The sequence below is a fragment of the Ceratotherium simum genome, chromosome 9, assembly GCF_057802395.1.
Source record: "Ceratotherium simum simum isolate JZ-2026a chromosome 9, ASM5780239v1, whole genome shotgun sequence".
Classification (NCBI taxonomy): domain Eukaryota; kingdom Metazoa; phylum Chordata; class Mammalia; order Perissodactyla; family Rhinocerotidae; genus Ceratotherium; species Ceratotherium simum.
The window spans coordinates 82,372,398-82,387,577 of NC_141908.1; the positions used below are offsets into that span (position 1 = coordinate 82,372,398).

The following is a 15,180-nucleotide window of genomic DNA, read 5'->3' on the forward strand; positions in this document are numbered from 1 at the left end:
TCCTCTAAGGCACCTCCACTTGGATATTCCAGCTTAGTAAGGAAAGAGGACAGGTGCATTCTTTCAAGGGGTTAGGGAGAAGTTTCTATTTATGATTTCTCTCCACAAATTTTCTAAAATATGCAAACGAACTCATACTGAGATATCATTTTGAGAATCAATATTCAAAACTAGCTTTCTTTCTAGTAAGAAATAGAAATAAACAAATAGGGAAAAAAACAACTAAGATCAAGGATTCTTGAGTACAGTCAAAATAGAATATACAAATATCCAAAACAGTCATTCAGTTTTCTTGGCTATTCTGAATTTGTTGTCATATTGGACAAGTAAGATAATAACTCACATGTTACTTAGCATGAAAAATATGAAATAAGTAGGATGGTAAATATTAAGCCATTTATTTTGCTAACCATAAACATAGCTAAATTCATTTATATTTGGTTTTAATTTGGCCCCCAAAAGAAAGAACTTATTTCTAAAGGAAAAACAGAATGGGGTAGGCTCTACAGTTCAGCAGAGAAACCTTGGAAAAAGCATTCTCTGAGCCTCAGTTTCCTCATCTATAAAATGAGAATATTTACCCACCAAGTGAGTGAGGGTTAAATGAAATGAAGTAGATGAGAGCGCTTGATAAGCTACAAAGATCAATACAGGTGATCTTATTATTGCTTTCTTGCTTGGATAAAGCAATAATGTGGAGGCAGCCATGCCCAGGCGTGGTATCCAATTGCCGCCCCATTCCCAAGGCCAATCTGAGTGGGAAGGCCTCCGCTACCCTTTCTTCAGCACATCTGCTCTGGGGAGCTGACCAAATAACCATTGCATCTGCAGGTCATCAAGATAAACATTACTAATTCCCTACTGGGCCTAAAACTAAGGTCCGATAACAACTGGGATCCAAACCATGGCACTTACACGACCCCGGGAGGCCAGCTCGCTAATCACAATCTCTCCAAGTGGCAAGGGATAAGCTAATCTGTGTGAAAGACACAGATGTCACGTCTTCCCTGCAGCCACATTCACGTGTATGAGAGGAATCAAGTCAGCAGTATTATCTCAGCAGCAAGGACAATGCCACACAATCATGACAGCACACTGTCCATCGTATCTGGGGATGACACGTCTCACAATGTTACTTTCTACACACGTGAATGCAGCTGGGAGGCCTGTGCACGACTCACGTCTCCTGACAAAATGCAGGCATGAGGCGTCTGTCCATTCGATGATGACATTTAGACACCGTTACCTGAGGGAGCGCCTCTCTCCCTGAGAGCTCAGAACGCCTCACAGTGCTCTCCTCCCGGCACTGGTGTGACCCGGAACAGCGAGCGACAGGAAACACACTCAAGGAGCACAGACCACGCAACACAGTTTTCCTAGTAAAACTTCTCTTTTCTGACTGAAAACACTGATTCTCAGTCTTCCTTCTGCACTGACAGTCAACCTTCTCGCTAAGAAGGCAACAACTGTTGTGATTTGATGAGGCTACTGGACATGAGGACAGGGAGGAGATGACCGTTAGTGCCGGGTCAGGGAGGCCCATTTCCTGCCCAAAAGCCTACCTCCCACACACTAGCCTGCCAGCTCCTGGGCTTCAAACCCCTGCCTCAGCAAAATCTCCAGTTATGACAGGTCAGCAGCCCTCAGCAGGAGAGGAGGGGAGCTGCTCGTGAAGAGCCGCCATCACGAATGTGAAATCTAGAAAGCCAAGCAGCTCCCAGAAGTGGAGAGAGCCCCCTCACATCACAAGGGGGAACAGAAGTGGAGAGAGCCCCCTCACATCACAAGGGGGAACAGAAGTGGAGAGAGCCCCCTCACATCACAAGGGGGAACAGAAGTGGAGAGAGCCCCCTCACATCACAAGGGGGAACAGAAGGAGTAATTCATGCAATATTTATATTTATCAATTTTGTCATAAAAGGGAAGGCAGGACCTGACCGGTAGTCTTACAAGGATGAGGCAATGTTTCATAAGTGGTGCAGAGTGACCCAAAGAGAAGCAGCGAAGGGCAGCTGGGGTTGCATTAGGCCCAGGTTTCTCAACCTCGGCACTGTTGACATTTGCGGCCCGATGGCTTTGCTGGGGGGCTGTCCTGGGCACTTCCCTGCCCTCCACTTACCAGATGCCAGTAGCAACCCCCCCTCCAAGAGGTGACAACTAACAACGTCTCCAGACACGGCCAAATGTCCCCCACGGGGCAAAACTGGCCCAAGTTGAGAATCACTGCATTAGACAACGGATGAGGTCACATCTGGGGAGAAGGGCGGGCTAAAAGGTTTGCGCTCCACATAATGGCCTCTTTAGCCATCCAGCGAAGGCCCAACACCCCTGAACGGTCATGCAACTTCCACAGTCCTGCCGGAACCTCTTTAGCCTCATAAGCTCTTGCAGGGCCAGGAAGGCCGGCCGGAGTGACCAGCTCCTGTGGTGAGCAGGCAGCCTGCAAGGCTGTGCGCACAGGGTGTCCAGCTGGAGGGCTGAGGCAGCTGCATCCAGCTCTGCTCCTCAAGCCAGGGCTTCACCTATCCCCAAGGGGCACCTTTGTCTGGTCCCCACCAAGGCTCAATCTGGGCTCACGGCAGCCTTGCTGGGCAGCCAGCAGCCATCAGCTTCCCCTTTTCAGGGCTGCCACTGATTTACCTCATGGAGAGGTAGAAGCACGGTGTGGAGACGAGAATTAGCAAATTAGGTTTTCACGATGGAGGAGAAGCGAAAGGTTGAAGCAGCCATGTGGAATGTCTCCTTTCCTCAACCCCCAGCGCACACCTGCACTCCCACCATTGCTTTAAACATGGAGACATCGAAAAAATAAACATATGCCCACCCAGAAGAGCATGAGGAGAGGACGCTCGAAGTGAGTGCTGGTGTTCGTTTATGGTGGGGCAGACCATGACCACTTCAGCCTTCAAAGACTCCTGCTGGGGTTTCTCAGGTCCTACTAGAGGCAGAATACAGACATGTAACAATGGCCAGTGGACAGGTGAGGGGCGGTGGACAAGCCAAACACCCAGGACTTCTTTGGACTTTTTATCCCATATCCTGCCTCAGACAACTAGGGACAATCCATCATACATGTGGAAAGTCGTTCATCAACAAAGACTAAACAGTCAAAACCACTCCTTCCCAAAGGCAGAATATAAAACTTGTCAAGCAATGAAGGAATGTTCTAACTTCTGGTGGCTTCTCAAACCAAATGACTAAGTCCTGTAATGGACAAATATTTCTGAGGTCCTTTTAATAGAGATAGAGAAATAGTACTACACATGCTCTGTAGTTATTCTCTGATAATAAGGTTTTCTTTTGCAGTTTGAATGCTACTAATGGCTAACTGCTTTCCTTAAGGTCCATGGATAACTGTAATATTCTCTCCAGCAACCTAGCCTGGTTTGAGGTCTTCCACCTATTTTAAGGATACTGTAAGCAGAAATCATGCCATAGAGCCTGTTCTGATCTTGTAGAGCGGGGCTTCTTGCTCAGAATCGAGGTAGGGGTGGCAGATCTCGGTATAGGAAACCGGTAGCTGCCTTTGCTAACTTTCTCTGCACAGGCACACAACACGCTACGAGTTTTCTCAATAAAACAGCTCCTTCCCAGGGGGATGAAGTTGCCTCTTTAAGGGGCCCCAATTTACATACACTTTCTCAACCATTTAAAGTGAAACCTCCTTGAAGCATCACTTCACTTCTGGAAATCTTCCTCCCACACTTCCAGTGAGCATTTCAACAATGATGAAATGGAAGCCTCTCCTTAAACAGGAGAGAGAACTATATGGAAAGTAATTACACTTTTTTTTTAAATCACAAAACTGATTTTAGCTTTATTTTGCACCACATTTGTTCGTTCGCTGTAAGGAAAGAAAACAAGACGTGCAAAACATTTCTACGTAAATGCAATGTATCACCAAAAAGTACTTGAGACGTGTACTGTGCACATCAGAGGAATGAAACACAAAATGGAAAGTCATGGGACTAGAAGATTCCTTTTACTCCTTCTTAATGAATAAAATAGTTGGAAAAATCCCATAATCAGTTTTAGTCCTTTTTATTTCTTACTTTATACTCTGTATGATATCAAGAATGGCTACAGAAGAATTTGGTCCATTTAAGAGACAAACTGGCACCATCCTTAAGATGTTAAAGATGCTGCTTTGTTACTAAGTTAGTAATTTTAATGTTTGTGCAAATTCTATTAGTGCCCATATCAAATATGTATGTGTAACAATTTGCCAGTTCTTTCTTAAGAAGACCAAATCCATCACTTAAGTAATAAGTCTTCAAATGTCTTGTTTCTTTTAAACTATTCAAAAGGTATGCAGAAGAAAGAAAGACTTCAAGATTCTAATATGTTTTCATAGCTAAAGGATTTAGCTGAGAAAGCAGGATGAGGGGACGCAGGTGCCAGACTTTGTGTAGAATTTGCACTTATGCTCCATTAATTGCCAGCATATCTTCCTTTCCCTTTTTTATCCCCTCCCCCCAATTAAATCTCTCTGGAAAACAGCAGAGCAGCAGGCCCAGACTGGTACCCAGCAGCAACACCAGGAGCAGAAGTAGCCAATTAGCCTCCAGAATACAAAGGGGGGTGGGGGGAAATGATGCAGTTACCTAGCAACCAGACAGAGCAGAAACAGCTGTGTAGCAGGCCCAGGCTGGTACCCAGGCAGACACAGGATAGCCAATTAGCACACTGTATTTAATGCTGATGTGGTTTCCTAGTAACAGGCTGTATAAGTCTGTCTGTTGCATTTTCTCCCTCCCTTCCTCACATTTTCCTCAATCATGCACAGTATTACTATTTGCCCTAATTACTGTTTCTCCACTGCTTCAAGCAGCCATTATTTTGTCCCCGGAGAAATTGGAAGAACTCAGAAAAAAATCTTCTGTAATGACAGTATTTAGTTTCAAATTCAGATTAGCTGTAAGCCTTGAGACACTAAACAACAACAACAAAGAATGAAAAAAAAGAAGCCGGCAAATCGCCTTCTGCCTAAATTTACAAGTAGCCTATGGTACCTTTTCTACATGTGGGTGAAGCAAAAAATATCTAATAATGCATACTGTCATTTTGCCATACACCACATTTTCAAATAGGTTGACTCCTCTGTGTACTTGAATTTATCCATATTGATTTTCTGACATTCTCTCCTGAACACTAGGAACATAAAATGTCTTATTACCTTATCAGAGAAGGGAGATGTATCTTTTGTTGTTCTTTTTAAAATACCAATACTAGTTTCAAGAGGCTCATGACCAACCAAGAATTCCATACAAAGAATCATTATTTCCTTTCTATAATAGAAGCTGAGTACAGGTGAGGAGTGTGCACGTCCCATAGTCAGGGGATTCAAACACCATGTTCTAAGTTCATAATCACAGTAAGAAATTCCAGGGAGGTGACATTAAACCACACGTACATACAAAATGAAGGCAGAAAACTTCAACACACCACTGCACAGCTATTCTACAACACTCCCAACCGCCTCTTGCTGCCCTTGTGTACTAGAATATGTACCACAGTCAACCTTTGTCTTGGGTTCTATTCATCAGGGCACAGATTATATAATTCTACATTTTTTAAGGCAGCCATTAGACTCCTAGAATCTCTCTCACTTAACAGTGACTTCAACATTGGAACAATCTATAGTCCTTTCTGCAAAATCTCCCTGATGATATGAAACAGCAAGGGCTCTAGAGCAAGACCCTGGACACAACAGCGCACCTAACCAGGCAATACTCCGCCCTGAAGGAAAAGGACTTTCGCAACTGAGGATGGCATTTGGCTTCCTGCCCACAACAAAAGGATTGACGGTGTTTATCAACTTCATCTCACCTAGTGAAATGGTTGAAACTAGTCTATCCCAACAAACTTGGCATTTTTAAAAATTTTACATTGTTTGCCTGAAGACAGTATGTGTAACACTGTTTTACTTTACTGAATTCCACAAATTAAATGTCAATTATAGTAATGGAAAGAATATATTCTGAAGGCAGAAACAACAAAGAAGCCTAAGTATATGTTTTATGATACCAGATGAGTGGATTATAATATAAAATGAGTTTTAAATTATAAATGCATTTTATTTTGCAGACAAAATAGAAGAGGTCTAACCTGAATGCAGATTAGTTTTGAAGGGAAGAAAGAAAAAGATACAGAGTCCAAAAAGGAAAGCAATCTGCCAAGTAGGCCTGGTTTAGGACAGAGCTGGACCCGGGCTCCCTCAGGAACTGGCAATGGGGACCCTGGTCTTCCATCCCTAAAAGCTTATGGAGTCCAATTCTGGGTCAGTCCCCAACTCAATAAGCACAGACGATGAAGAAGAAGGTAAGATGAACAGAAATATGGGGCAGACCATGGAAAGCTTATTCTCACTGCAGACACTCTTAAATAATTTAAGTGGTTTGACCTCCACTATGTAAGCTAGTCAAGTCTTCACAGTGGCGACCCAACAGGAGGACACTGCAGGAATAGGGAATAACCCCATCGCTGGTTGGCCAAATAACCAGCACATTAACAAGTCACTAACTTTTGATTATTTTGAATGCTCTTACTTCTACTAACATTTAGCTTAATAACTGTCATGTCAATACATTACTTTAAAAAATGGTCAAAAAGAAGTTAGTGTTAGAAAATGCAGAAAACTTGGTAGCAGGGGAGAGAGAAAAGGCTGGAACTGGGGGTGTGGAACGCTGCTCCAGCTTCCAACATGCCATCTTGTCTCCCTACCTGCCTGCAGATTCCTGAAATTCCATTAACAGTCTTCCATAATTGAAGATTACCAAGTTCCATTCCACATACGCCCATGGTAGGCTGCATTCCCAAAGAGTTCCATTTGCTTATCAGAGCTAACTTCCTTATATGAAAAGTTTATTTCCTCATGATCCATTTTCAAGGTTTCAACGATAATTTCTACTAAATTAAAACTGGTTATTTTTCAAAGAAAGATACGCCATTTTACAAATATTTTTTTCATCTGCCTTATATTTTAACTAATTTTTTTAAACGATTATTCCAAAGTTTAAAAAAAAGGTGGTTTTTTTTTTATTACACGTGAGTTTCTTAAACTCCTTTTTTTCTGATTCAAACAGAATCACGCCATTATTGCTTTAATTTCAAGGGGCATAAGAAAAGTATTGCTCACCACCAATTAATTCTTATAATACTGTCTTAGCCTGTACTCTTCACAAAGCTCCATTTAACTTGCCTCAAACCTCCCAATATAGTATATGCAGGATAACCATGATCAACATAGTCATTAACATTCTTATTATAATAGAAACAGCTTCTGTACATTATCTATTTATTAAAGGGAAGAGTTTTTGTTTAAAGTTCACACATGGCCTTCCCACTGTCCTTCATTCCTCTGCAGACTCTCATGACCCTCGTCTTCTCTATCAGAGCTGGCCTAACCTTTAAATCTTAGAATTTATAAAATTCTATTACTTCCATTGCCTTTTCTGAAATGAGATTCCTCTTTTCCCTCCTTCCTCTTTCCCACGCCCAATCCACGCTCTATTCTCTTTAGAGATCAGGTCCCAAATAAAATGACTGTATGAAACCATACCTCAGGCTTTTGCATCAAAAGCGAGGTCCTCAGAGATGGAGGAAGGAACAGTGCCTAGTATACTGGGTGTTCAGTAAATATTGTTTATGATGAAATACTTATTAATTTCATGTTTTTTCCTTCTCCTCCATTCCTATGTTAACACACTCATTTACGCTTTGACCACCACTCATCCATTAAGAGGACGTCCGGAATAGACATCCCACAAGGCTGGCATCTAGTACCATATTACAATGATAACATGAATGTGCTTGCTGTGTATATGCTGAGTGTAAGCCATTCTACCCAATGTACGTTTACCCAAATTTATCTTCATAAAGGTGAAGAGCGAGCATATTGCTAAATTATCATGTGGTGAAGCTCGAAGGTGTTCCTGGATCATAAAATTCTCCCATCAATTGTTATCCACCATCTCGTTCACACTCTTTCTTTTCAAACTTTCTCTTAAGCTCTTGAATATGCTAAAACCAGATGATCAAACCCACCTTGTGAACTGAACAGTTAACCCCTATTCTACTTTCCATCCCATAATCGGGGTTTAATGAGTTTCTGTCTCAACACATGGATAAACTTCATTAGCAGCCATGTGTCTCAGCATATTAAAGGCCTTTTAATGTTTTGAAATTGCCCTATTTCATTTGCTATTGTATAAATTCAAAGAATTCTTATCTATGGTGCCAAGGAGGTTGAAAGTGGTGGATGGGCCCCCTACAGTTCCAGACTGAGGTATTTAATTTTATCCTGCTGATATGCCTGACCTTGAATTAGGGCTTCTATTTATATAAATTAGGGTATTATCACATTGGCATCATTTTTAAAGATGAAAAGCATCAATAAACGCCCCATCTAGCAAGAGAAAAGCAACTTTTTCTCTCTGAATCATCCACGCTGCTTCCCAGCACTGAGCAGAGGCCCCTCTCAGTTAAGGCTCCCCCCTCCTTCAGCACCTCACTCAGAATGACCCTTCCTCTCACACCTGCTGGTCACTCAGTCTCAGCACCTGACGGCTATGGGCACTTAACTCCTGTTCATGGAATGACTAAATGAACCAAGTCAAGAAGAAGCAAGATGATCTATGAAATAGGATGCAATTCGGCCAGTGGCGGGTCGTGTGACCCAGGCGGAGCGTTGTCACACTTCCGGGCCTCAGTCTCCCTGTATGTGATACTGCCTGCCTTTCTTATTTCACAGGGACAGAGTATTAACATTTGTCATTTTAATGAGTGAATTAGAACTCTTATAAGAAAGTTTCTCTTTAATCCTAAGGCGAAAAAATGGTTTAATAGTAATGACCATAATGAGAGTAACTATAGCAGTGACAACAATGGGCCTGGAAATGGAAGGCCATCCTCTGTCATTTCCTTGTCCTGGTTCTTAGTCACTTGCAGAGGCAATATGTTTAAGGATCTCTCCAATTCTTACGCATTTAGAAGACAAAGTAGTTTTCATTGTCAGTTGTATTTAAACTATAAGTTTCTCATTTCCTCTTAATAATGGGTTACTAAGAACAATATCTATTTGACTTCTTTTCCCCTCATTATTAGCATAGGGGTTAAGAGCTTGGACTGGAGCAATACCATTTGGTTCAGATCCTGGCCCAGGCACCGAGGAGCTGTGTGACCAGGCAAGTTACTTGACCCCTCTGGGCTTCATTTTCCTCATCTCTGAAATAAGACTAGTACCTACGTCATTAGATTAATATGAGGATTAAAAGGGTTAACATCTGTATAACACTTTGAACAATGCCCAGCACATAGCGAGGGCTTTGTAGATATTTCCTGAACAAGTAAAATAAATTACATTTCAAACTTGAGAGAACTTTCAATATATGTACAAATAAGCACTTCCATTTGCCTCTTAAACATGACAGTTATCTTTTTGTTTATAATATTTTTAGCCACCTTTTCATTTGAAAATCATTTTCCTAAATCCTAATTAAACTTAAAGAGTGTGCCATGTCTTGAGTCAATAAGACCTGCCTCAGAGCAGACATAAAACGCTAAGTAACCTACACACTTGTATTGCCTTTCCACCTGAAAAGCATCCTATTAGGTCCTTTGGTGCAAAATCTAGAATGTCCTATCACCACCCACAGATCAGACTAAAGCAAGGGGGTCTGTAGAGAGGACCCTCCAGGTAGCACAGGAGGAAGCGGCTCCTCTTCTCCCTCCTCTGTGACCAACAACCAAAGATTTCTCTGCCGGCCTTTGACGGGACTTCGCCAACATGGCTCACTTTTAACAGTATAAATGTGGACATGTTTTTACGTGAATTTCCATTTTAGAAAAGTCTGCTCACTTAACACCAAGGACCATTTCAATCACAGGCTTCTTTTTCTTCCCAGAAGTAAGATCGAGAAGAAATGTGGAAAATAATTCTTTCTCTTTTTGCATAGAAACTACTAACATTTTAACAAGTTGATTTTTGCTAAAAGTTAGCATATTAAAGCAATTTTTTTAAAAATTGAAAGTGGTCTCTCCCGCATCAAACTATAAGGATTATTTAGCTGACTCCAACAAGATGAATAAAACTATGATCATAATGGTTGAATTATTGAGAAAGAAAAATATATCATACAAAGACCAGAAAACAGTGGGAGAGAAAGGCCTATAATGGCGTGGCTGCTAAAGGCCATTCATCTGCTCATGCCAGCACTAAGTGCTCTTCCCATGAATAAACCACATGTCCATTTTTATTTGCTTCCTTTCACTAAGATCCTGCTCCCTCACAATATTCCCTTTGTCGCAGTCTCTGCCACATCTTCACCCCAGCCTGGTTCCCCCATCCCTAACTTCACTTCCTTGGGGAACCAGTATTTGTGCCCTAGCTACCAACTTGAGCATCTGCTACCTGAAAAAAAAATCATCTCGTTGCCTAACACCCACCATGGCAAAAAGTTTGAAGGATTCAGCATCCTCAAAAGACAGCCACAAAAGGGAAAAAAAAAGAAAGCATATCTTTTCTAGCTCAGTAAACTCTACCTATAAAAAGATTAAATGAATAACACTTTAAAAATTCTTCAGTACAAGCAAATCCATGTTACCAACAATGTATTGTCTTTCTTATGCATAGACAGAGACCCACACATTTTATTTTACTTCATTTTTGCAACTGTGTCTCCTTTTCAACATATTACCATATAGAACAGATACAGCATATATATAACCCTAGAGAACAAAATGCCAATACTTCTCCTCTTTCTCTGGATAGTTTTCTCATCTTTTTTTTTCCTGTCCCAAAACACTTCCCCAACTGAAAGATAAGGAAATGTTTTCACTGAATTAGAGTGAGCCCGTGTTAAAATAGCTGGCCCGAATCACACCAGAGCCCACTTGGTTAAACTTCCTGTCCACATTCGGTCATCAGCTCCCCCCTGCACCCACTCACACCAGCAACCCTGATTCCCCAGAACCATCTAGCTCTGCCCTCCAGCGTTCACTAGTCCATTTCCTTTATGGGTTGCACCTAATGTGATGCCATCCTTCATGCCTTTTCCACTATTCTTAGCTCACCCACACCTCATAAATTACCACCTTTGTCTTCAGTTCCCCGTGTGCCCCCACACCAATTCCAAATAAATACTTCTGATTCTCATCCATTTAATCCAGATTAACTCCTATTCCCGCTCCCCATCCTCCATCCCCACCTCTACGTCCCCTCTCATCTGTTTCTCACTCTGAGAGCACCTACTTTTCCTCCACACTTGTCTCCAAAAGGTTTTACAAGCAAAATGCTTCTGGAGGATGCAAGGCAGCTGCCTCCTGTGCTGGAAAGCCGTGCCCTATAGTACTGTTGACCTCAACGGGCAACACCAGCACGTCCAGTTTCACCCTCCACAACTGGTGCCCACGAGCATCGTCCCCCCACGCTGAAAGTGTGGAGTCAGGAAAGAAAAGCTTCTTGCTTTGGGGGGTATTTAACTCTGGCTGTCTTATTGCTGGTTTACACAAAGCTGTTTTTTCACACCATCATCACTAATCAATATCAATAGTAATAGTAATAACTACAACCAACGCCACTATCTTGAATGAACTCTTACAATCTGCCAGGTATTTTACACACATCTACTCATTCAGTCTTCAGAACAATCCAGGAAGTGGACACAATTACCCCTATTTCACAAACGAGGGAACTGAGACTCAGGAAGATCAGTCACGTATCCGGGCCACACATCCGGGACGGGCAGAGCCAGAACTCAAGCCCAGTCTGTCTGACTGCAGAGCTGCTCTCGACGCCGCAGTCCTGCCTCTCCAGCCGTGCACAGGCCTCCTGGAGCAAACGCCCTCGGGGAGGAGTCCACCTGAAGGCAGGTGCTGCAGGTCCTGGGGAACATAATTAGCTCCCCCTTGAGGATCACTCTGCGTAGACAAGGCCCCAAGAAGCAGGGCACCACAGAAGGCACACTCCTGAGAGCTATCCTCCCACACATGTGCTGGGAATGGGGACGGGAAAAAGAAGGGAAGGCTCTGGGCACCCCCTCCCGAGAATCTCCGCTCCCCCAGAGCGGTCCAGCCTCCACGCAGGACGCGGCACGTCTCAGTGTCACTAATTCAGGAACGTGTCCACAGTCATAACTCCACACCTCCAACAAAGCTCCATGCTCCCGCCTTGTCCTGCTTTCCCTGGCTTCCTGGTGGGGCAGGACGTGAGTCACGACTGAAGCCTGAGAGAACTGCAAGGTCTGGTCATTACTCACTGACCTCAGAAAGAAAGAAATATAAATAAAAATGACCTTCAGGACAATGTCAGAGAGAAAAAAAGTTGACAATAGCAGGAAGCATTAGCCTTGGTATACGTGGAGTGGAGAATTCGAACCCAAACTCTGATGGGAAACCATGAGCCATGAGCAGCACTCTGCCCCTGAACCCGGGGTTCAAAATTACGTGAGGAGCCCTCCCCATGAACCAGGCAAGAGCCAGGTGGAAAATGCAGTCCAGACCTGGATGAGGCCATGTCTACGTCCTGTGCTGCATGGAGCAGGATCAGGCCTCGCCTTCCCTGGGAACAACTCTGAAGTTCAAACAGTGATTTCTTCTAGTCACATACTATGCATCCTACTTCAGCAAAGTTCTTCTGTGCTGGACAAAGGCATTTCACGGGCCCCCAGAACATTAGAGCTGAAAGGGGCCTTAAGAGCCAGCTTGTCTGACAGATGTGGAAAATGAGGTCCAGGGAGGTAAAGGGATGCCCTCAAGGTCACAGAGCTAGTTAGTGGCAGAGTTAGAACTAGAACCCAGGCTTCTCTGATTTTCCAGACAATGAACACTGCACTGCACATCTCCTTGGTGGCACAGTCCCCAAACCACCACAGAGCGCCAGGGAGACAAGCAGTGAGCCTGAAAAGAACTCTCGCCAGAGCTCTCCTAGCTCAGACTCATTACCTATTCCTCTCTGACAACACTCATTCTGCCGCTTACACCTTCGGAGCTTTCCCCATTCAGCTCGCACAGTGCAAGCAGTAAGCAAAGCCATCCGGGTAACGCCTGGTCGGGGGCTCATTGAACCACCACCAATGACAGTAACTGCTCCTGGGATGCTAACCCCAAGAAGAGACACCAGCCCGAAGCTTCTACTTCAAAGCAGAGAACAAAGACCAGTTTCAAGGAAAATGCCAATCTCACTCTTTTCTCTGTAAACTCCACGCCTCCAAATTATCCCATTGCCCCAAAGATCACTGTAATTCCAGGAGTCACCACAGAAGTACCCAGTAAAATACACAGTCCTCGTCGGTCCCCACCCGCCCTTACCACACACACAGCAATGTAATCACTTTAGCAACTTCTCAGTAACAAGCTCATTAAAAAGCAATTCTGCCATCTCTCCATAAAGCACGCGCCAGAGAACAATGCCAATTAATTATAGAATGATCACATCTAATGAACTCTGAAACCCTCCTGCTGCTGGTGACTTTGATGACAAATCAGGGGTGCTGGGTAAAGTGAAGTGGGACACCCTGGCTACCTGCTTAACTGTGAATTCTTTCAGAAGTACCTCCGCAGATTCCAGTGTGGATCCACACTGCAGAACTGCACTCAAAACAAGGAAAAGTGTCAGGAAAGTGACAGTGCCCGTGTCGTGTGCTGCCGTGAGCCACACGACAACGCCCGCTCGGGCATCCTCAGATGGTCTGATCTATGCTGGGTTGGTAGGCTCTGAAAGTGCCTCACGGTCAGCGAGTGACAAGCTCTTGTCCTGTGCTCTGGACACCCGGAGAGCTCAAGGTAATGTGTGAGTCACTCCGCCTCCCCACCCAGACCCTCCTGCCTCTCTGTCACCTCCTAGTGCGTGATGCCACTTCTCGGGACAGAGAGAAGCGCTTCCCACCACGAGGCTACAGGAGGACAGGAGAAGCAGCCCCGTGCGGCCAACTCGCACCACTACCTGTGTGAGTCCTCTGGTGGGCCTTCAGGTGGGAGCTCTTTGTATAGACCTTCCGGCACCCGTTAAACTGACAGCGGTGAACCCTCTTCTTGTTCTCGGGGCACGCCTCTGTGCCTCCCCCGCCTTGTTCACTGTCGCTCTGTCCACTCTTAACAGTCCCAGCTGCCGCCACGGCTGCTGCTGCCGTTGCCACCCCTCCCACCTTTACTGAGCTGAGGGCAGCCTTCTTGGCCACCAGTTTCAACGTCACCGTGCCATCCACGGCTGAGAGAGTCTGTGAGGTTTTGACCAGATGGCGGCTGAGCTCAGGGGACGATGGGGGTGTTAATGAGGTCACTGCGTTGAGCTGGGCCTGGTTGACGGCTGTGTAGCTGTCTAGAGAAGAGCTGGTTGGCTGGAGGCTGAGGCAGGTCTCAGAGAGCAACTTGTCCCGAGAGAGCAAGATGTCCACTGCCGAGCTCTTCTCGCAGATGGTGGCTTCCACGGGGAGCAGCAGGGGGTCTAGGCGCCGGAAGCTTTCCTCGATGCACGGGGGAGGAGAAGCACGGAGGAAACAGTCCAAGTCCTCACCAAAGGTCTCCGAGATCCTCCTGGGCTCCGTCTGTAGGTAGCGTTCCAATTCAAGGCATGTCTGCAGAGGAGAAGGAGGGAGGGAGAGAAACAGCCATCAGAGGCAAAGAACACCATAAGGCCACAGGTTGACAGGCATAGAAGGAAGACACAGAGAACGGCTTCATGGCCGATATCTGAAATTCCCTTGTTGAAAGGTCTGACTTCATTATTTATTTCCTGGATACATCTCAAGGGTTCATAAGGGTCACATCATATGAACTCAACTACTGCATTTGACAGGGAACTAGAAGCCCAGAAGGGCTATCTCACACCATCAAGGTCCCAGAGAATACTCAATGTTAAGACGACCTCTTGCCCCACAATCCAATTCAGCAGGTGAGATGCTCCAGGCATCCCTAGGAGCTCCCACGTAAGCAAGAAGCAAATAGAATCAGACAAGGTTTTCATACCAAGACAAGATTCTCCATAGTACAACTTCATTTTCCAAACAGACTTGAGCAAGTCACAAAAATAAGTCAATTTTCCAACTTGCTCTGAAGAACAAACCACACCCACCCAAACTCAGGGGTGACCTCAGCCACAATCAGCCAGCAGCAAGCCATGGATTCCCTAACCAGCAGGAACGGATATTGTTCTAAAGAATGTCTCTTATAAAACCTTTGATG

General features: G+C 44.5%; 1 protein-coding gene across 1 annotated transcript in view; it reads right to left on the reverse strand.

The window, feature by feature from the left end:
• KLF7 (KLF transcription factor 7) overlaps window positions 1–15,180 on the reverse strand; it is an 86,826-nt gene that overhangs the window by 31,422 nt on the left and 40,224 nt on the right. Inside the window, exon 2 of the mRNA XM_004426841.3 lies at window positions 13,943–14,573. Coding sequence (XP_004426898.1) covers window positions 13,943–14,573 — 631 coding nt within the window. The remainder of the gene's footprint in view (window positions 1–13,942; window positions 14,574–15,180) is intronic.